Source organism: Choloepus didactylus, chromosome 1 (assembly GCF_015220235.1).
Source record: "Choloepus didactylus isolate mChoDid1 chromosome 1, mChoDid1.pri, whole genome shotgun sequence".
Taxonomy (NCBI): domain Eukaryota; kingdom Metazoa; phylum Chordata; class Mammalia; order Pilosa; family Megalonychidae; genus Choloepus; species Choloepus didactylus.
In genome coordinates this window covers 111097371-111119658 of record NC_051307.1, presented here as the reverse complement: position 1 = coordinate 111119658, position 22288 = coordinate 111097371, and the positions used below count along the sequence as shown (strand labels likewise).

Sequence of the window (22288 nt, the reverse complement as noted above, 5' to 3'; positions counted from 1 at the left end):
TTGCTAGCAGGATTATGGTCTCATAGATAATGATGTGCAGTCAGCAGAAGCAAAGCTTTATTTTAATTCAAATAAGCTAGTAAACAAACCACTGACAAGTCTGCTGGTGAGAGTAACTGGCTGCTCTTACCACATTGGCAGCTAAATTATAGAAAATCCATTATACCCTGTTCACCATATGTTTAATTTAATACAAGATACAAATTAAACTATCCACAGTGCCTATTAAAATAACAATACTTTTTTATATTTGAATGTCTTAAAATAATTTCTATTGACCTTTTACAGGGCAGTTTTGATATAGGTGATTATCGGCGGGGGGGATGGCTAGTTAATAGAAGGCAAAAAAAAAAAAAATAATTGCCTTCATGAAAAAATAAAAATATAAATGTTCACTGGTTTGCAGTTGTTAATAAGGTTAATTAGCAGTCATGGATTCTGTTATTATTATATTTCCCTCCCACCCTTTTGATTTCTGAGGCTGAGGTTGTAACAGTGATACTTAATTTGACCTAAGTAAGTTCTGTCCTTATGAAATCATTACCTGGATCAGGCCAGCCTATGGGTAGCCTTCAAACAGATGCCAGCTGAGACCTATATTCAGAAAATCAAGTGTAAACTCTATGCTCAGCTTTGGTAATGAACAGGAAAAGACAAAGACTTTTATATTCCTACCTCAAGTCATCTCTCTCTCTACCAAAAGATCCAAGGAGAATCAGAATTAAGAGGCTGCCTTCCAGAAGAAAAGAAGGGAAGAAAAAGACAAGACCATACACTGTTTACAACCAATTTCCTCCTGTACCCACAATAGTTAGCAACCAATGATGCTTGCTTGAATCCATTTTGTCTCAGTCTACCAGATTCTAAATACCAGACAGGGTTTTAGAATTACAGAACTAAATTTGAATCCCAGATCCACTATTTGCCAGTTGTATAACCAGAGGGATTTAACTCAGCTGGGTCTTCCTTTACTCCAACTGTTAAAAATAAAAAGGGGTGGGGTGGTAAGTGGGGTGGGGAGGGGGTAGGGGGGTATAATAATTCCAATTTTACAGGATTAAGTATTTGGTACATAATAGATGCTCATTGAAGGTTAGTTCCTCTTTTCTTCCTCAAGCAAACAGAATGTTGCTCTTTCTTCAAGAATGAAGGGAGTGTGAGGGGGACTGAAGGGGAAATTGTAAGTAGAAATTTCCCCTGGAATCAGCTTACCTAGAACATTAACTCATTTCCACAGGCAAAACCCACAATAGCATGCTCCTTTTCTCCCAAAATTCACCACAGTACTTACTCTCTTTAAGAATGTACCAAAATCAGTTGCCCTGATCACCCAAATCAGTTGCCTAGGCTAGGGACTATGAAACAGAGAAACAAAAAATAATCACCACACTTTGGGATAGTTTTGCAAAACTGGGTCTGCAAATGTGTTCATGGGGTTGCACATATGTGGACTTGGGCTCCAAGAATACAAGCCTAACAAATCCAGCTAGGTACCAGTGATTACAATATTGCATAACGTGTACATTTGAAAACGTCCCCAGTTTAGGTTATTCTGGAAGTCCTGTAGATAATTTTAATATTTTACCCAAAATACAAGTTAATTTATTTTACTTTGAAGCCAGAAGCAATTTCAGGAGCATCATAGTGGTAAGCATATATCAGAAGGACAAGACAAATAAACCATGGTCACTTCCAATCACTCCACACCCTGTTACTCAGAGATTGAGAGTATGGAGACGTTTCTATTTATTGAAACTCTGAATATATTAAGAAATTCAGAAATTGGAAAAGAGGATCATAAAATTTGTGGCCTATTCGAAATGTATACTTTTAACACATATGTACAAAAAATGTGATTGTATGTATAACTTTATATGTAACAAGAAAACTTAAAGGAGGCCATTGATGAATGCTCCTCATAGGCCTTGCTACCACCTCCAACTCCCTTCTTAACTATAAAAGCTCACCCTTCTCTAGTCCCTGGGTCAATTTTAGCAGAAAACAAACACTGAAGGAACCTCAGAGTGTTCCAAAAGTTTGAACGCGGGTGGGAAAGAAGACCCGCGCGGAGTATTTGTCTACAAAGAAACCAGGCGGCCTTCAAACCTGCGCTCCCACCTTCGCCAGCTGGGTCGGCTTTCCAGCCTGTTGCTCACTGACCTGAGAACCGCCCTTTTCGGAGAACACGCGTGTGCGCGGCCCTGTTGACTGGATCTCGGGTTCTTGACTTCACATCCCTAACACCCGCGAGGTGACCACGGACCAGCCCTCCCGGCCTTCCGAGGCCTGCCTACCAGGCAGTCACTGTCGAAAACTGCCGGCTTTCAAAGGCTCCCAGGGCTCTCCCCGGCTCGCGTTTCCAGAAACCGAGCTCTGGAGAACAAATCAAACTGGCCACACTGTGCGCTCGGCGGAATAAGAGTTTCCTAAGATTCCTGGCACACTGAAGAGCCTAGGTCTGGGAGGTCTTTCCCGTCCGCGCCTTAGGGCAGTCCAGGACCCCGCGAAGGCGCGTGGGGAAGGGCAGCTTGGAAGGCTGTCGGGAAACCCAGGCTTCGACTCACCCTGCGGCGCCGCCGTACACCGGTGGCGGGGCCTTCGCCTTTTCTCTCCGACCCGGGGCCGCGCCGGGACATGAAGGCCTCTCAGAGGAGATGGGGAAGGGAGCGCCCTTGGATGTGGGGCCGCGTGGGAGCAGGAGCGCGGGAAACTGGGCTGTGCGCGAGGGTCGGCGAGCCAGCGTGGCCGGGCGGGGGCGCAGCTCCCGGGGGGCCCAACGGAACCAAGTCGGCCGGCCCGAGCCTCTGATTTCCAACGTAAGTGAAATTGGGGAAGGCTGATCCATCCCACAGAACCCACGAAAACCTAACAGGCCGAGCCGGATCTGAAAGGGAACCGCCTTCGGACTTGTTTGACCTTGGCTCCAGTTGCCCCTCGGGTTTCCACAGATCAAGAAAGGAACGGGGGAGGATAGAAGGCTGAGGCTCTGACTAAGTTTATTCTGGAGGCTTTGAAAAATGAGTTTTCCAGGTCTGTTCACGCGCGCGCGCTCTCGCTAGAGAATCTGGAGTATTTGGATTTAAACCACGTTCTTCCCTAGGTCGTGTCTGGTGGGGGCGTTTGCTGGGCCGCGCTCCCCCATCATTTTGAAGGGCACATTAAGTGGCGGTGTTGTGTTGTTTTGTTTTTGTCGTAAATGAATGATTGAATAGTGTTGGGCGAAATCTCGTGTTACATTTTAAAACCCTCGCATCTATAGCCTTCCTGCAGACTGTGGGAAGCAGTCGACCCTGCGGACCTGGCGCAGGCTACTCCCATTGGAGCCTGGCTTTCCGGCAGTCGGGCGGCAAGAGGGCGTTGAGAAACGTGCTCGTCCGCGGCCCGTGCCCGTGCGCGGGTGCGGGGAGAGGCGTCCAGCCAACCGCGAGAGCGGGCGCCGGAGTATCGGACTGGAGAGACCCAGCCAGGCCGAGACCGTCCGAGTCCGACTTGTTTCCACGTGGAGAGGATAGAAGGCGGCCAGTTCGCGAATGATTAATTGCTTAAAGAGAGAGAAGCTACAGCTTTCACGGTAGCTGATGGCTAAAGTACATGACACTACACTATCTCTGTGAGACTCGTGATTTGTAGATCAGTGGTTCGTTGCAACATCAGACCCTGATCGTGCGTATCGTGTTTCTTTATAACCAGCACTCGTTAACTTAAAACCAGGTCTCGGGTACTCGATAATTCTCTCTGCCATTAGCCCTTTTAAATCTCCCCTCTCTCCCGTCTACCTTTCCTTCTTTCTTCTTTCTTTCCTTTTCTCAAGAGTCATTCTTGCTGAACGCCATTCACTCACCGGCAGCCCATTCTAGGGGTGGGTATGGGAGTGGGTGGGAAACGGTTCTTGGTCCCGCACCTCTCTCTCCTAGACGGCTTGAGCTTGAAGGTTTGAGGAGCATAGCTTTCGCCCCCAAACACCAAAACGTCACTTTTAAACAGTGAAGTTTCCAATTCAGAGCCACCTATAAACGCCCATAAGTCGGTTCACACGGATTCTTCTACCCCATTAGAAAGCAGTTTTTACCGCCAAGATGTTTTTTTCTTTGGTAATGTGTTTGATCTAAAGAGAAAGACCCTCCACGATCAGCTTAGTTTCTGCTCCCTGGATACAAAAAGGGTTTGTTTGTTTGTTTGTTGAAAGGAATCTTCAGTTGCAGACCAGGGGTTCCTGATTTCCTCATCAAAGTGTGTCTCTTGGGCCTATCACCTTGACACATTCCACATTTTTTAAGTTAAAGGCTGCATGCAGTCTTCCTCCGTGTTGATTGGAATGTCACAATGTAAGTGCATTACAATCTTCAAGACAACTTTTGGTGATTTGCCTAAAATACTATCTTCCTGATCTCTCACAGAAGAGTAAGGCTTCCTGATCTCTCACAGGAGAGTAAGATTTTGAACTTTCCTATGGCTGGGACTGAATAGATGCAATTAGTCATATGTATATATGAGGTTTATTCACCTTTAATCACCTTGACTACTCACTGATGCCTTCCTATCTTATAGTCTGAGATTTAGCCCAAAAGCCCCCAGTGGAGAGAGGACAGTTTGAAAGCCAGAACTTCATATTCTCCTTTCAGTTCAGTGTAAAACTGAAAATAGATTTTATCAGGTTGGGGGCATCCTTTATAAGTTTTAATATTCAAGAAAGATATGACAAAGGATGCAGGAAAAGATCATTCAGTTATTTCAGTGGCTTGTTTAGTACAGTTATGAAACACTGGATAAAACATTTTACATTTGCCCTGCTCCACTCCACCTTTAGTTGAGAGAAATGTTTGTAACATTGATGTTTAATTTTGCATAATGCCTCCCCTCTGTCCTACCATGCCACATACATCCCTGTATTTGGCAAGTAACAAATACACACTCCGTAACCTGTTCTGTTAAAGGTCACTCTTGGTTTTCACTCATTTCACTTCATTTCCTCTCCACCCCCAACATCCACACACCCACACACATTTATTCCGGCACATTTTTCTTGATCCAGAGAATGTTGGGATGTGCATAAGTTTTTGGTATTACACTGGCTTTCATTTTTCTTGAGCTGATATTGAAGTATTTATCCTGAGATACAAAATGAGTTATTGAGAAACAGCCATGTGAAAAATTGTTTAATTTTCTGTTCGTTATTTGTCTTTATTTTTCAAGTTTCAAAGGAATGGCTTTAATTGGTGTCTAAGTAATAGTCCTCATGAATCCGTTATTAGATGGCTTCAGACGAGTTGTAAACCCAATAACATTATTGTTTCCCAAAGGGAAAGTGAAAACTGAGATCGGTTTTGTCAAGGAACTCATTTGAGCATTTATCTTTATTTTATTTTGAATGGTTTGTGGGAAGAATAGGAGAAATAAAGAGGAGCTGGGTTGGGGGTGGGGAGGGGCCGAGATAGAGAACCCAATGAAAACTAGCCATTATCCCAGACTACTGTCTTGCCACAAGTGACAACACACACAGAAGTCATGAAGGTGGATTACTGTCACTCTAGGGTACTGGGGGCCTGGAGAGCCCTGGCATTAATTCCTTAGAAAGGTAGTCAGTGACTAACGACTCCCCCTGCAGTGCCCTCATTGTCTAAGGGCTCAGGACTTCTTTGGAGTTGATACAGACCTCAGCCCTGACTGGGTAGCAGGATTTCCCCAGCGAGAGAAAGCAGATGCTCTCTGTGGAACTGAGAGGGAGGAAGTGGTGTGGCTGTAAGAGCAAGCTTAAGGGGATGAGATGCTGTAAGACAAGGGCTTGGGCCACTAGTCCCCTGGCAGGGTTGCAGTCAGTGAGTCAAAGAAAGCCAAACGATGATGAATTAAATATAGCCAAAAGTAGGGCCCTTTGGGTCCTAGAGACCAACCTTTAGCTTTTCCCATGCCTCTGCCTGGTCTCGCATACTACATTTTCCTGGATTGGAGACCTAGCCAGAGGCAAAGGCAAGCATGGTAAGAAAATGTTCCTAGCCCCTGCCCATCATGCATACACAGGTAGGAGTTTGCAGAGATGAGGAGACACACCTTGGGATGAGAGAAGTCCTCAATGATCTGTCTGCTTGGCATATGCAGTAGATTCCCTTGTTCGTGGCCAACGAGGGGATTGGGGGGGGGGGGTGAGGGGGAAGGAAGCCTCATTTTCTTAACTCACTCTATCTGGGATTGCTGTGCCTCCTCTCCCCCAACCCTCCGCCTCACCCCATGGGGAACAAATAGAATTGAAACTCTATTGCCTCTGCCGGTATTGAGCCTAAAAACTCAGATTTTGATAAGGTTACTGCACTATTGATACAATTGCAGATTTTTAAAGCCTCCTCAAAGAGACAGATGTTTGGACTGATTAAGAATCAAGGAGGAAACCTGCAGCTGCACCAAGGAATAATCTATTGGACAAATATTTTAATAAAAAAAATATGAAGAGATCAGCTCGACCTTGCAAGGTCTTCTGCTTTAAAAAAATCTTTATCAAACCCCTATTCTATGGCTTCAATAAACAGAACCCATTACCTCACGGCATCTTTTGTTGGCCCCATACAAGAGAGAACAAAATGGTTATTCAGGGGAACGCTTTCGATTTTTATTGTGGGTAGCCTGCACAAAGAGCCATGTTATTGTATTTAAAAGAACCATCTGTAGCAGAAACAATGGCATCAAATTATCTTTGAATACCCACTGAAAAAACATAAAGCTTTTTTTTTATTCTTCTGTACGGTGGGGGGATAGAGCAGTGTTAGGATAACTGACTTTTTTGTTGTTCTCTGGGTGCATTCTTCTCACTCCCCCTCTCTCTCCCCCTCACCCTCTCTCCCCTCTCTCTCTCCCTCTCCCTCTCTCTCTCTCTCTCTCTTTTAAAAAATCAGCCATTTGGGGTTTTAAGCCATAAACGATTTTTCTTGTTGCAGGGGATTGCAGTGGCAAAGCTAGGCTAGGTCTTGGAGGCTGGTGTAAGGCGATGCGGGTGAAGGCAGGAGGCTGATGGAGAGACTAGGGAGAAGAAAAGCCGAAATGGATTCACGGTGCCTTGGATGGAGGTTGAGAGGGGAATTGCAGGCTCCTTCAGCTCCTTCTGTCCGGTGAAAAGTGATCGAGCTTGGGCTGACAAGAGGCTCAGGGAGCCCACGTTCTTTCCCTTTTTTACCTGCCAATCAAACTGCTACAAGACAACACCCTGATCTGGCATGGACATGTAAGTAGCTTGCAACCCAACTTTGACATTCACTGCTAGCTCACTCCTCCCCACCCCCAAACTCACTTTCTTCCCCTCTCATTCTGGGTTTTTTTTTGTTTTTCTTTTTTTTTTCCTTCCTTTTGACCTTTAAGAGGTCTGGAAATACACCCGGTGTGGCAGTCATTTAATGCAGGCAGATTTAAGTCTGAAAGCGTTAACTTTTGGAATTAAATGCTAATTTAGATTTCTTTAACAAATGCAGAAACGAAGTGACATTATTTTATTCTCTTCTGAACAATTTTAGTGCTCAACATAATTAGTTGCCTTGCAAGGATATGTGTGTTTTTTTTCCTGTGATAATGAAAAAATAGATCCGTGAGCCCCCAGAGAGAAACCCAGGGGGGAAAAATCAGGCTTCTATCTTAAAATGTTAAATTCTAGCATTTCACCCCCTACAAAGAACCATCTCCAGATCAAGGTTACTTGAAAAGTGTGATTTGATTCAAAAGGTACATATCATTAAGGGGTTGCTTCAACTTCATCCCGCGTCTCGCTATTTTAATGAGGGGGAGGGGATACAAAAAAGAGAAGGAGGGGGAAATGGCGATACCTCGTTCTTTCTGAGAGATTGACACTGACGGGGGTAGAAAAGCAAGAGGGCAAGAGAAGGAAATATTACCTGAGAGAAGGAATTACAGAGCATGGCGAAGCTGGAAGATGGGAGGGCTTCTGTGGGAAGTTGAGCGTAGGTGATGGGAGGAGCTTGCTCTCTGGCTCCCTCTAATGGCAACTTGAGCCAATGTTTTACTTTTCTAATTCAGTGCTGGGAAAAGCAGCTGGGTTTTTGTTGTTGCTGTTTGTGTTTTTTTTTTTTTTTCTCTGCAGGCTTAGAGACTAGAGACTATTAGTGGAGTAAATTGATTGTTTTTAGCCCGGAAACTAATGTATACGCTTTAAAATTATAAATGTTTTCTCCTGAAACACTCCCGCCCCTCCCTAAATCTTGTTAAATTAATAGAGGAGGAAAGGTTAATGGCAAATTGACTTTTGGAGGGTGTCCCATGCCCAATTAGTAATTCGCAGAAAGGGATTCGTTTCCTACCTGAACAGCTTTCTGACTCTTCTAATATACTCGAAAAGTGTAGGGGGAGAATGATTTGGAAATTGCAGATTCTGACACGGCTTCATTATAATATAATTTAAAGGGGACTCTTAGGAACCTCTGTTAATGCGACATGTGGTGTGGTCAGGGGGCTTTCCTTCCCACCTCCTTTTCCTTTTTTCTTTTTCTTCTTTCTTTCGTTCCTTTTTAAAAAAAAAAAATTTGGTAGATAAAGGTTAATCTTGGGCTGAATGATAGAGCTGTGATTGACAAGAGAAAAGGTGTTGAGGGCAGGTCGCGCTGTCTTATTTACAGCCCACTGCTTGCTGTAGAGTCTTTGTTAGGACTGGAAAGCTAATTTAGTGCTGATCAAAAGCACCACAGAGTTAAAGGACTGGTAATGACTGCTAATTTCATTTCAGCCTCATGCATCCCAACTGCTGTAATTAAAGACATGCTATTTAAATACAGGTGAAGGGTTTTTTTTTTTTTAGTTGGGTTGGGGGTGGGTGGATTACAATTTTATTTACATTTTATCTTATATATGTGTATGTAGTCCAACATCAGATTTTTGTTGTTGCTGTTGTTCAGAGCCGTTCTTGTCATTTATACCTGGCTTTGCAAAATCGGCATTGTGAAATACGTCAGTCACATAAAAGCCCGTTGAAAGAAAGAAAGAAAGAAAGAAAGAAAGAAAGAAAGAAAGAAAGAAAGGTGCTGAGAAGTAACTGTTTAGAGGGGATTTAAATATTTGGGTCTCTTTTTTACCCCTTCAAATTAATAGAAGGGGTACGAAATAGCTAAAAGTATTTTAAACTTGGGGCAGGGTTAACAGGCCAAGGGGATCAATGTCAGCTTTTTAAGTACTTCTAAAAAGATCATGTGAACAGATGGAAAAAATATTTTTAATTAAATAATTTCCCCTACACTGTGGCCGCAGTGTTGGCTCAGGGACAGTGTAATTTCTCAACCGATAGGACTTTCTTTATGAGAATATCAAAGGATAAAAAGCTCTACATTTTCGTAGTTGGTTAAAATTGATAACCCCCTCTCACCCCCCCCCTCAGCCCCCCCCCACACACACACACACCCAAAAAAGAATTTAGCCTTTAATCTCTTTTTATCCGCGAAGACTAAAGCTCTCTACTCGACCCCGCGAGCGGCTCTCGCCTTCCGGGGCTGGAAGCCGACTCAGATGTGAAGCGGCGCTGAGCGGCTGCGCAGGTTCGTGCCCAGCGCCCCCTGTTGGACACAGTAGGAGCTGCGCAGCGCCAGTCCTGGAAATCGCTAGAACCTTGCTCTGGGTTAGAGAAAACTCTTTATTACACTCCAAAAAGGGGATGGAGCGAGGACATAGAAGTTTTATATCCTTGAAAGGTAAAATAACTTTAATTCAATAAAAAATAAAGACGAGATAATACAATGTAAATTCAATAAAAAAATAAAAGACTTCTTCCCTACATCCCAGCCATGCCCCAGCTCCGTTTGGGTTTAGGATTCTTTTAAAGCTTCTACGATGGCAAAGTAGGTAGAGATATACGATGGAAAACAGAGAATTTTCTTCTGTAGCTGTAGAGAACCAAGCAAAAGCTACTTCTTCCGCTTGGTCTACATTTCAAAAAATAAAACGGAAGGTGCTGCTGCTTGCTGCTTGTTGTCAGCAGCGTCTTGATTGCCCTCGGAGGTCCTGCAAACTATTGTAACTGAATCTCTGAGTAAACGAAATAACTTGCTCTTATTTATTTCCAGGGTGTAACTAAAAGGCCAGTGTCTTCTTTGAGTGTTTGTCACCCCCCAACTAATCTTGATCTAACTTCTCCTTTCCCAGCTAGCAGTTTAAGAAACAGGTGCCTGACATCTTTCTTCTTTTATCCCAGCAATAGGATTTCAGGGAAGGTGTGCCAGTGATGGAGTATTTTCTTTGAAATTCAGTATTTTCATTAACCAGAAACCCAAATTATCCTAGGGAGAGGGGGGTATTTTTACACTTCCAAGAACTGCCTGTCCACATAAAGAAGAGCCTCGACTTTTTCTTTGGTCAGCACGTGAGGCAAAAGGACATTTTTAATTCTTTCAGAGAGAGAAACGATAAAAAACGACACATCCTCTGAATTTAAAACATTGTGAAAATGTTGCAGGTTTGTTGTTTAAAATTAAACACAAACAATTCGCCTGCTAAATGAACACATATTTCAACAGTGTGTTTTATGATTTCCATCTTCAGGGATGTATTTACAATTTAAGTTTTAGATTAAAACCTTAAGAAGTTTAGGGCTTGCCCCCCCCACCCCCCTTCTTTTAAGGTCGCGTATTAAAAGAAGCCAGCTTGATTTTCAGAACAAATTGGCTTTTAAAAATATTTAATACTATGGCCATACAAGCTGTTTGTATTGACCTTAGGTTTATTCCTCCCACCTTCCCAAATTAGCGGATCTGAAACTGTATTTTATAAATTGCTCTTCTGTGGAATGAGAGATGCCTTCTCCATCTGGTACTAGAACCCGACCTCGGCATATGTTTCTCAGGATGTGGGTTCAGACGCAGAGGCAGGAAAAGAGTCAGGCTTTTGATAAATCTTTACCCGAAATTCTATCGAAATGGCGGGCAAACGGGATTCCCTGAGAGAGACACCTCCACCCTTTACCAAAAGACGAGTTCCCATTACAGAAATATCGTGTCGCGGCTAAAGCGTTGTGAACGGCATCCACACTGTCAAGTAACAGACTGTGCGCTGACAGCCGTCATTGGCGAGCTGCGCCGTGGCTCCCACAGCCCGCGGCGTGGGGACATCGCAGCCAGCACAATCTTACAGGCGACCGGCGGAAGGAGGCATACACCTGTCTCTCCAGAGTGATGTAGCGTTTGAGGCAGAGCCCGGGAGACCCGACCCCGTGCCCCTCCCCTCAACCCCCGAGGTCCCAACCTGTGGGGACAAAGCTGTTGTGGGAAGACAGGGGGAGGAACCGCACCTGGCAACGGCCAGACGGGCCAAGGAGAGAGCGCAGCCCTAGCTGAGGGAAAAAAGAGGACTAAACAAGTGGGTGGCCCAGGCCTGGGAATGCCACCCAACACACGCAGCTCAGTATTATTTCTGGGGTCCCAGGCGGCCTCAGCCCCTGCCGGAATCCCACGCTCCACGGCCGCCAGCAGGAAGGCAGCCCCTCCACGTTGGGGGCCGCAGAGGGGTTGGTGGGGGAGCGAGCGAGCGACCGAGTCCTTAACAGCCGGCAAAGTCGCAGCGGCTGGCAACCGGCCGCGTTTCTCCACCGCGGCAAAGCGCATTTTAGGGGCGGGGCAGGCATTTTTAGTCTCTGGTCCCAGCGTCCAGGCCTGAGCCCGCGCCTGTTGGCTGGGCGCCCTGCTTTGTAAGTAGGCAGTCTTGCCCGATTCCGAGGGCGATCCAGGCGAATGGGCCAATTTAGCTTAAGCCCACTGAGTCCGTGCCAAGTCGTCAGCCCTTTCTCCCCTCCAATCCCTCACACCTTTCCTGGTGAACCCAAACCTCACTCTAAAAATCAGTATATGTGACCGGGAGATTGGTAGCTATTTGGAGATTGAGTAAACGGCTGATTAAAACCAAGATTCCAGGCGGTAGTAAGGATGAGCTCTCATTTGTTAAGTATGCTCTTTTACTTTATAAACTGGAGATGCTTTCCTTTCGTTGATCCAGCCCTGAGAGAGACGAAGGCGCCAGGGAAAAAGCCCATCTTAGCCTTAAGGAGTTGAGGCATAGACTAGACAGACATTCATCTCTCCGCCACTCAGCCCAGCGGATAAACGCTGTCAGACTTTGGGTCCTAATCCAGGGCCCAGCAGCTACGTGGGTTGCCTGAAGGGTGTTGAAGCCACAAGTACAACTTGACACCGTTGAGCCTACGGTGCTTGTCAATAATCTGTGAATTAGGTGCAGAGATTGTCACTGTAGATCATAACAGTTTCTGAAGGACTCATTACAGCCTATCGTGTCAATGATCTTCAAATTAAGGGGGGGGGGGTGGGGATGAAAGGAAAAGGAGTAGGGAGAGCTGACAAAAAGAAGAGGGGTGGGAGGGGAGATAAAAGTCAGAGCCCCAGCTCCGAAGGAGCTTTTAAAGATTATCAGGCCAATGATCTAAGAATTCCATTGGGATGGATTTGGAAGCTCCACTCCATCTAGGCCCATGACTGGAAGGCGGGCGCTAGGAGGGGGAGCAGAAGTGGGCCCTTGGGAAGGCAGGTTTCTCAGACATTTCTTTTGAGGCCGGAAGAGCTTTTGGGAGAGGACTCCAGATGTCAATGGGAAGCCTAGAGGATGCCAGCCTGCCTGGGACCAGTGTGCACTTTGATTTAGAGCACTTTGCAGGGCGAGCCACAGCTGCATATCTTTGAGAAAAAAGGGGAAATGGTTACATTTAGGGTTGATGGTGATTGTAGGGTGATTTTTTTTTCAATGGTTTGCTTTCAAGCTTCTTTTTGTGCCACAGGTGAAAGACTTTCTTCCTTTGATATATATTCCTGTCTCCCAAACACATGTTAAGTAGATCTAATGTCTTTTCCCAACTCACTTTTGGAGGTGACAAACACTCCTGCCTTCTAAGTTAGGATGGGTTTTGTCACTTTTGTGAGTTTGTATTAGGTCTGATTGTACATCTGGAAAGCGGGCATGTGGGTTACACCAGAGCAGTATGTACTATCAAATCTCTAGAAGAAAGAAGACTAAATTCCATATATGCTCCTTTGAAAGGGCCATGCTAAAGGAAAAGAGGTTCTCCTGTTTGGAAGACTGCCATTGCAGTGAACACCAGGTCTGCACTGGGGTGTCATTTATGTGTCATTTAATCCAATCTAGAGAAACCTTAAGGAAGGGCCTAGGTTTATTTTCACCACAAAAGTTTTGGTCACAACTAAATAAAATAATCACAGTTGGAGAATTTAAAGCAATCGTCTTTTCCCTAAAATGAGAGTAACAATCCTAGCCATTGGAAAATTAGGATTCTAAGGAAGACTTATTCCTTTTGTGTGATTAATTGGACAAGATGCTGTAATCAATCAGAGAGATGTATATTTAGACCCCCAGGCAATGACTTACAGGTATAAAAGGATCCATCCATTTGTTGGGCCAACGGAGGTCCAGGACATCTGTTTGCGGGTTTGGGGTTTTATTTTCATTCCCTTCTCCTAACTTTTAAAATCAAAATCATGGGTTCATTTTTTTCAATGCAACTGAAAACCACTGATGGCAACTCTTTAAATTTTTAGTTTGTCCTTTCAAGCAAATTGCTATTTAAAATAATTAGTTTATTTTTTAATGAGTTCACTTGCATTTTCCCTGGACAACTGCTGCAGAGCAGGGACAGAATCTTATCTTATGTTACAATTGCTTGATAATTCAGAAATGGAAATGGAATTGTGCTTTTAAGCTTGATAAAGTCTGTGTTCTCTAAAACTTGTAGATAGATAGATAGATAGATAGATGATATTGTGTTTGTGTATTCCTTTTCAAAAAATATTTGAGCTGGAATATATGAACGACGTAGGTATGTATGCAATACTATAGGTAATGGATGATTGTTATATTCAGTCCTGAACACACACATACATGCAATTATATATTACTTTTATTGCTGTAACTTAAAGTAAGGGGGAAATATATTTAATTTTCTAATCACTGAATTCTTTAAAAAATATATTTATTTCATCAGTGGGAATTAGATGAAAGAAAATGAGTAAGAAAAGGACTTAAATGCAGAGCAGCTCTGCATTCCTTAGGTTTCAAGAGTCCTTACAGCTCTTGAGTGAACTTATTTGGTGAAATTGGGACTGGACTAAAACAGCATTTGTTATCCCCTTGTTCATTTGTAATACCACTTCTGGAAATTAAAGGCAAGGTGCTGAAGGGACAGGCAGGAAGAAAAATATGATTAAGCAATTTTAAAGTGCCAATCTACCATGTCTCCATATGCATATCTCTATCTTTGTAAATAGAAAGGGGTAGATGCTTGCTCTTTGTATCATTTAGAAACATTTGTTATAGTTTCTGCCATAAAACCCGTCATATTTCCAAAACCAGACTAGTTTATCCTAGGAAGAAAATGGGAGAAGAGTAGATGAAAGAGTTTCTATTGCTTTGAAAATCGTTTTATAAAAATTAAAGGGAACCCTCTAGGATTCCATGTAAGGGATCCTTCAGAGTCTAAGAGAAATAAAGTTTGATAATTCTATTTCTAATTTTTGCTATCACTTTCCATATTCTACCTTTTTCCAGCTTATTCTTGTTGATTATTTTTTGGGCAGTATATGTTTTTTAAGGAAAAAAATTCCTCTAATATATTTTGTTACCTTCATTTATCCTTGTTTGTTTCATAAATCTTGAAGAATCAAGTCTTGATCATTCTGGAAGTCTTGTGGTATGTTTCAATTTGGAGTGGTTCAAATTTTTTGTGACTTAGAAGGGAGAGGAAAACTTTTTAAAAACTGGCTATGCCAATCTCCTTACTCTGTAAGTCTCAGTTTTCTTGTGTTAAGGGATAAACATAAAGTCTTCTCATCTTAGCATATTGCACCAGCATTGTCGTAAACATTTGAATTTTGCTTTTTTTTTTGCTTTTAAAATCAGGAACTTTATTTGGTTGCATTTTGGTTTTATTTGCCTATGACTTACCAGACTACTGGTATGATCACTTTCACTGCAGTATGATCACTGCTATGGTCACTTTCAGTGGAGGTTGTTGGAAGGATAGACAGGAGGAAACATGGCCCAAAAGTGGGGGGAAGGTAACCCTTCAGTTGACTAAATCTGGCTCCTAATGTATTTCACCAGTTCCCGAAGTAGAAATCCTTTCTGTACATTTTCTTCTATTTCTCTCTCTCTCTTTTTTTTCTTATGTAATGAAATTAAAACTTTTGGAGCCCACAGTTGACATTTTTCAGAAAATTGAGTTATCAAGGCAGTAATTATTTCACAGGGAGATAAAACTCTCATAGCCCTAACTGTCAAATAGGACCCTGTTCAGATTTTAATTACAAAATAAAATTAGTCTGCTCTTCCTTGGAATGGTTTGTGAGTGGTTAAACAGAGCCTTCCCCAATACTGGTGGTCGTCAAACTCTGCTAATTAGCAATGCTGAGAAATTCCAGTTAACAAGGACATTCTCCAAGACTCTGCAGGTTCCCTGCCGTTTGCCTTCATTTCCATAAGAAGATTAAGAGAGAACGGGAACACACTCAAATGCAGATGCAGAAAAGAAGCGTTTTTTAACAAGCATCATAATAGTAAGATGCTTGGCTAGTTCTCACCTAATTACTGCAAGTTAAACCTCTATTTGCCGCTAAGAAGAAAAACTAAGTCTACAGTCCCCTATCCCCACAAAATTGTTAGTTGGCTTTAGATATAATACTTGAGGGTGGATGGGAGGAGTTTGGAAGAGAGAAAGCAATGAAAAAAATGTTTAATAAAATCAAGTTATACTTAACAGTTAAGACTTTTTGGCTAGGGCCTATAGTAGGACAAAATGAAATCAGAATATCCCAGGCATTATTCATTTTTGTTCTTAATTACTAATCTTACACTAAAAGTATGTAGATTTTTACTGCTCTTGGAAGGGAAATGCTACCCTCTCTTTAGATTAAGCACTTTCAATTTTCATAAATTGTGCCAATGGCAACATTTTAAATTCTCAGAGGATGAAGCACCCTGTTCCAAGTCTTATTTTGATTCTCTAATAGTCAATGGTGTATTGTTATTAGTACTGTAGCCGTCTGTTATAAACCTAAAACAGTGTCGCTTCTGTTGTCTGTTGTGATTGTTACAGTTTTTATTATGTTCCAGGGCCAGTGATGGTGCTAGGTTCAAATAGAGTGGCCAGTGATCTGGTTTTTTAAATGTGTATGTTCTAGAAATCTAATGAGAAAATTGTTTCTACTATCACCTCCTTCTTTAATCTTATTTTCGTGGCACATTATTATGCATAAACACCAGCCACAGTTAGTTTATTGCCTTGATAAGTACAGCAGGCTTAATTAAAATAAAGCTGTAAATAAGTGCAACCAATGATAACACAATTTTAACGTATTTTCATAGCTTATTTATATGATAAAAGCAATTAACAAAGGACCTAGCCAGCCCCTTTAACCTCTTAAATGCATTATTATAGAGTTCAGGCACAAACACATGCATCTGAGAATGTATAAAAGCTTTTTTATATATCATCCCAAGGAAAAAAATGTGTGCCTCTTACTACTGGGGGGAGGGGGGGAGGATTATTTAAAAGATTTGTTTCTACAACCATCTGTTATTAATATTTATTTTAAAACATATACACCATTATCCACACCAACCCCTTATCTTTTTCTTCAACTCTTGACTACCACCAGTAAGCTTTTTTTTTTTTTTTTCGTTTTTGGAATAATGCTGTTAAGCTCAGAACAATGTATACACAATCATAAAGTGAATACTTGGTCTGCCCTTCGTTACGTCTGGACAATCATAATTCATTCATATGTTGAATCTCATAATTTGTACCTATTTTTTCCCATGGTTTAACCTCCCACTTATCTCCAGGTTATATGTTCATTTCTGCTAAGCAAATTAAATCTGATTCTTATGATTTGGTTCCACAGCTTATATGATTTGTTAACGTTTCTTTTGTTTAGATTACATGTAATTAGTTTAATCTTCCTCCCACCCCCCTCATTTTTTCCCTTTAATTATTTCCAAACACTTTCTTTTTAAGGTAAAAGCAATGATCTTGGGAGGCCGAATCTACCAGTAGGGGGCGCACCAGCCACATCCCTGAAACCAGCCGCGCTGAAAAGCCCTGGCCGCCTGGCCGCCTTCTCTTCCCCAGATCCTTTCAAGTTTTCCTTTTTCCTAATCTCTTTCCTAATAATCGAAGCTAATATTACACTTCTATTAAATAGAAGACATTATTTGGCAGCGTAACATATATTTATGAATTTCGAAAAGATCGGTCTCATCGTTCCCGGGTTCCCAAGACCCGAAACAAGCCACAACTTAAGAGAAAATATGAGAACCCGCGGGAGGGGAGAGGAGGGGCGAGGGGGTTTGCTTGGAAATAATAATTTAAGAAGAGTCTGCAGGATTATTTTTTGGAACTTTTCTGGATTTCCGGTAGACATACACAGCTTGAGTTTAATACCAGAAAAGTCAGGGAGGGTAGGGATTGGAGGAAGCTTAGGGTGGGGTTGGGGGTAGCGATTATGGGAAGAAGGTTAGCAAGGAACAAAACAATGCATGGTTTTGTAAAGATAATAAATGGAACGTGGTCGGTAGATAATATTCAGTACGTTTTCTTAGGTCCGAGGAGAAGGGGGCGGAGAGAGTGTTACAGAAGAAAGAAAATAAATAACTCTGATGATTTAAGCCTTTTATAAAAAAAGAAATGGCATCAGGTTTTTCTTTTTCTTCTTCTTCTCTGTCCCCTCCCCCTTTGTAGTCAAGTGCATTTTAGCCACAAAGATCCCAACAAGTGAGTGGAAGGAAACTTAGACGGGGCTTTGTTTGACTCCGTGTAGCGACAACAAGAGAAACAAAACTACCTATTTGTAACGGACGTGCTGCCATTGCTCTCCGCATTGAGCGCCTACCTATTGAAATCTTTAGGTCAGGACAATGGGAGAGCGGCTAAAATTACCCTCTTGGGTCCTGGGCGAGCAGGATTCCTGCGCCCCTACCCCCGCCCCCATCCCACCCTCCTCCAGCCCCCGCCTCGCTGGGCTCGCCCTCGCCCAGTCCTGGCCGCCCTCGCCCTTGTGCACTGCCTGCACCTGTGCCTGTGCCGGGCGGACCCATCCGCGCCTCCCAGGCCCACAGCGCCCAGGCAACCAGGAGATGCGGCCACCTCGCTGGAAGTCGGCGGGGGGAAATGCCAGGGCCGGTTCTGCGCGAGTCCTGGGAACTAACTCTGCGTGGGAGGGAGTTTGTGAGTGTGGCCCAAGTGCCACCTCCGTACTGTGCTGCGGGATGCCAGGAAGTTGAACTTACCCTCCCCCACCACCCGCACTTTTGAGCGTCGTTCTGTTTATCTCTTTCTCCCCCAAGCCCCATTTGAAACTGGCACAACTGAAATCCTTCTTTGGGGGGCGGCTCAGCAGAAAAATGGGGTGAGGGAACGAGGGTACGTGCATCCTCTTTGCACCAACTGAATGGAGAAAGACTAGAGGGGGCAGGTAGGAGATGTGGCTGGGGGTAAGGGGGCAAGCTGTAATTTCCTGGGCCAAAGCGCTGCGTTGGGCAGGGGAAAGAGTGGATGCGGCAGCTTGCCAAGGCCCTGCCTGTCCCCAGCACTAGAATTGGCCACATGACTGTGGCAGGATTTATTTTTAAGAACAGAGCAAGTAACGTGGACGCAAAAAGGGTTTTGAGGACAGAGCCTTCCATCTCCTAACTTCTTTGTCGGGACAGTGTGAGAAGGGGGTGAGGGAGTGTTGGCACTTGTGGAGGAAGAAAGGCGAAGGGAAGAGCGCGGTGAGGGAGGGCAGTGACTAGGGGAGTTGGAGTTGGTGGGGGGGGGGGGGAGTGCTGCGGCCGAGCCGGAGAACAATGACAGAACAACTCTTGCACTGCCTGTTTCCTGAAATACTAGTTGGACAGTCGCCCTGAACCACCCACTCTGCCTGCCCCACCCCCACACCTTAGCTGCTTCCCGTGCCCCTTCTTCATTTCAGCACCCCGCACTAAAAAGTAAATCAATATTAAGTTTAAAGAAAAAAAAAACAGTCTTAGTGCTGTTTACCCATTTCCTTCGAAAAGGCGTGTGGTGTGACCTGTTGCTGCGAGAGGGGATACAAAGGTTTCTCAGTGGTTGGCTGACGGGCTGTGGGAGCCACCTCCCCTCCTCCCCTCCCCCCTCCCTTCCTCCCTCGCCCTCCTCCGCGCGGCCCGCGGCGCGGTAGGCCCCGCCCCCTTTCATGCAAAACCCAGCGGCGAGGCTGGGCGCAAGTGGAGGAGCCGCCGCGCGCTGATTGGTCGCTGGAAACCCATTTATTCCCTGACAGCCCCCGTCACATGGATGGTTGTCTATTAACTTGTTCAAAAAAGTATCAGGAGTTGTCAAGGCAGAGAAGAGAGTGTTTGCAAAAGGGGGAAAGTAGTTTGCTGCCTCTTTAAGACTAGGACTGAGAGAAAGAAGAGGAGAGAGAAAGAAAGGGAGCGAAGTTTGAGCCCCAGGCTTAAGCCTTTCCAAAAAAATAATAACAATCATCGGCGGCGGCAGGATCGGCCAGAGGAGGAGGGAAGCGCTCTTTTTGATCCTGATTCCAGTTTGCCTCTCTTTTTTCCCCCAAATTATTATTCGTCTGATTTTCCTCGCGGAGCCCCGCGCTCCAGACGACACCCCCGCCCGCCTCCCCTCCTCCTCTCCCCCCCGCCCGCGGGCCCCCCAAAGTCCCAGCCGGGCCGAGGGTCGGCGGCCGCCGGCGGGCAGGGCCCGCGCACAGCGCCCGCATGTACAACATGATGGAGACGGAGCTGAAGCCGCCGGGCCCGCAGCAAACTTCGGGGGGCGGCGGCGGCGGCAACTCCACCGCGGCGGCGGCGGGCGGCAACCAGAAGAACAGCCCCGACCGCGTCAAGCGGCCCATGAACGCCTTCATGGTGTGGTCCCGCGGGCAGCGGCGCAAGATGGCCCAGGAGAACCCCAAGATGCACAACTCGGAGATCAGCAAGCGCCTGGGTGCGGAGTGGAAACTTTTGTCCGAGACGGAGAAGCGGCCGTTCATCGACGAGGCCAAGCGGCTGCGAGCGCTGCACATGAAGGAGCACCCGGATTATAAATACCGGCCCCGGCGGAAAACCAAGACGCTCATGAAGAAGGATAAGTACACGCTGCCCGGCGGGCTGCTGGCTCCGGGAGGCAACAGCATGGCGAGCGGGGTCGGGGTGGGCGCCGGCCTGGGCGCGGGCGTGAACCAACGCATGGACAGCTACGCGCACATGAACGGCTGGAGCAACGGCAGCTACAGCATGATGCAGGACCAGCTGGGCTACCCGCAGCACCCCGGCCTCAACGCACACGGCGCCGCGCAGATGCAGCCCATGCACCGCTACGACGTGAGTGCTCTGCAGTACAACTCCATGACCAGCTCGCAGACCTACATGAACGGCTCGCCCACCTACAGCATGTCCTACTCGCAGCAGGGCACCCCCGGCATGGCGCTTGGCTCTATGGGCTCGGTGGTCAAGTCCGAGGCCAGCTCCAGCCCCCCTGTGGTTACCTCTTCCTCTCACTCCAGGGCACCCTGCCAGGCCGGGGACCTCCGGGACATGATCAGCATGTACCTCCCCGGCGCCGAGGTGCCGGAACCCGCCGCCCCCAGCAGACTTCACATGTCCCAGCACTACCAGAGCGGCCCGGTGCCCGGCACGGCCATTAACGGCACACTGCCCCTCTCGCACATGTGAGGAGGGCCGGACTGCGAACTGGAGAGGGGAGATGTTTTCCAAGAAAAACGAGGGAAATGGGAGGGGTGCAAAAGAGGAGAATAAGAAACGGCATGGAGAAAAACCCGGTACGCTAAAAAAATAAAATAGAAAAAGAACATCCCATCATCCACAGCAAATGACAGCTGCAAAAGAGAACACCAGTCCCATTCACACTCACGCAAAAACCGCGATGCCAAGAAAACTTTTATGAGAGATCCTGGACTTCTTTTGGGGGGACTATTTTTGTACAGAGAAAGCCCGGGGGTGGGGTGGGTGGGGGAATGGACCTTGTATAGATCTGGAGGAAAGAAAACTACGCAAAACTTTTTAAAAGTTCTAGTGGTACGGTAGGAGCTTTGCAGAAAGTTTGCAAAAGTCTTTACCAGTAATATTTAGAGCTAGTCTCCAAGCGACGAAAAAATGTTTTAATATTTGCAAGCAACTTTTGTACAGTATTTATCGAGATAAACATGGCAATCAAAATGTCCATTGTTTATAAGCTGAGAATTTGCCAATATTTTTCAAGGAGAGTCTTCTTGCTGAATTTTTATTCTGCAGCTGAAATTTAGGACAGTTGCAAACGTGGAAAGAAGAAAATTATTCAGATTTGGACATTTTAATTGTTTAAAAATTGTACAAAAGGAAAAAATTAGAATAAGTACTGGCAAAAATATCTCCATGGTCTTTTAAAAGGGCAAAAGTTTTAGATGTACTAAATTTTTTAACTTACTGTTAAAAGCAAAATGGCCATGCAGGTTGACATCGTTGGTAATTTATAATAGCTTTTGTTTTCCAACTTTCCATTTTGTTCAGATAAAAACAACATGAAATTACTGTCTTTGAAATATTTTCTTATGGTTTGTAATATTTCTGTAAATTTATTGTGATATTTTAAGACTTTTCCCCCTTTATTTTCCGTAGTTGTATTTTAAAAATTCGGCTCTGTATTATTTGAATCAGTTTGCCGATAATCCATGTATATATTTGAACTAATGCCACCCTGATAACAGGTACATTTTCAACTTAAGTTTTTACTCCATTATGCACAGTTTGAGATAAATAAATTTTTGAAATATGGACACTGAAATTATGCTTTGAGTCTTTTATTTATTTGGATAACACTGATTATTAGGCTTATCTCCTCGGGGAGTTATAATACTGTGCTCAGCCAAGAAAGCAAAATACAAAAAAAAAAACCTTGCTTTTCTCAACCAGGAGCATGTGCTAATGTTAGCTGCAACAAATAAGTGGCTGGAAGATTAAATGAATAAGTACTCTTTTAAAATTGAAATACTTATGTCGTTTCTAAAATAGAAACTACAGACATATATTGTAAGTCCACCCCCTCCTTTTGCAAGCAGCATGAATAAGCATGATGGGGACTTGTGCTTAAACTGATTTATGCCACTTGTTGCCAGAAAGGAGTCAATTCTGAAAATTTTCAATTCGCTTAGCAGATGGGGTATTGAGCCAAATCAGAACCAGGTCGGCTGGTTTTGTTTTCGTTTTCACAGCACGATAGGCCCTTTTGGAAACCTGGGTACAGGGGAAATGATGCTTCTTGTATCCGAGT

At 44.5% G+C, this 22288-nt stretch overlaps 1 protein-coding gene and 1 long non-coding RNA gene across 10 annotated transcripts in view; both read left to right on the top strand.

The window, feature by feature from the left end:
- Positions 1-22288, top strand: part of LOC119537368 — a 379219-nt gene that overhangs the window by 320278 nt on the left and 36653 nt on the right. For 5 of the 9 annotated variants that reach the window (XR_005217423.1, XR_005217422.1, XR_005217424.1 and 2 more), the window contains one exon: positions 6927-7210. This is a non-coding gene — a long non-coding RNA (uncharacterized LOC119537368). Of the gene's footprint in view, positions 1-6810; positions 7211-22288 lie in introns of those variants that run through there. The other 4 variants (XR_005217429.1, XR_005217428.1, XR_005217427.1 and 1 more) reach the window with 3 other exon arrangements.
- SOX2 (SRY-box transcription factor 2) lies at positions 19244-20972 on the top strand. Its single transcript, XM_037839827.1, has one exon. The coding sequence runs from the start codon at positions 19738-19740 to the stop codon at positions 20692-20694; it is 957 nt and encodes a 318-aa protein (XP_037695755.1). The 5' UTR covers positions 19244-19737; the 3' UTR covers positions 20695-20972.

What these genes read in the sequence shown, in the direction of transcription:
- SOX2 (XM_037839827.1), top strand. Translation starts at nt 19,738, where the DNA reads ATGTACAACATGATGGAGACGGAGCTGAAGCCGCCGGGCCCGCAGCAA.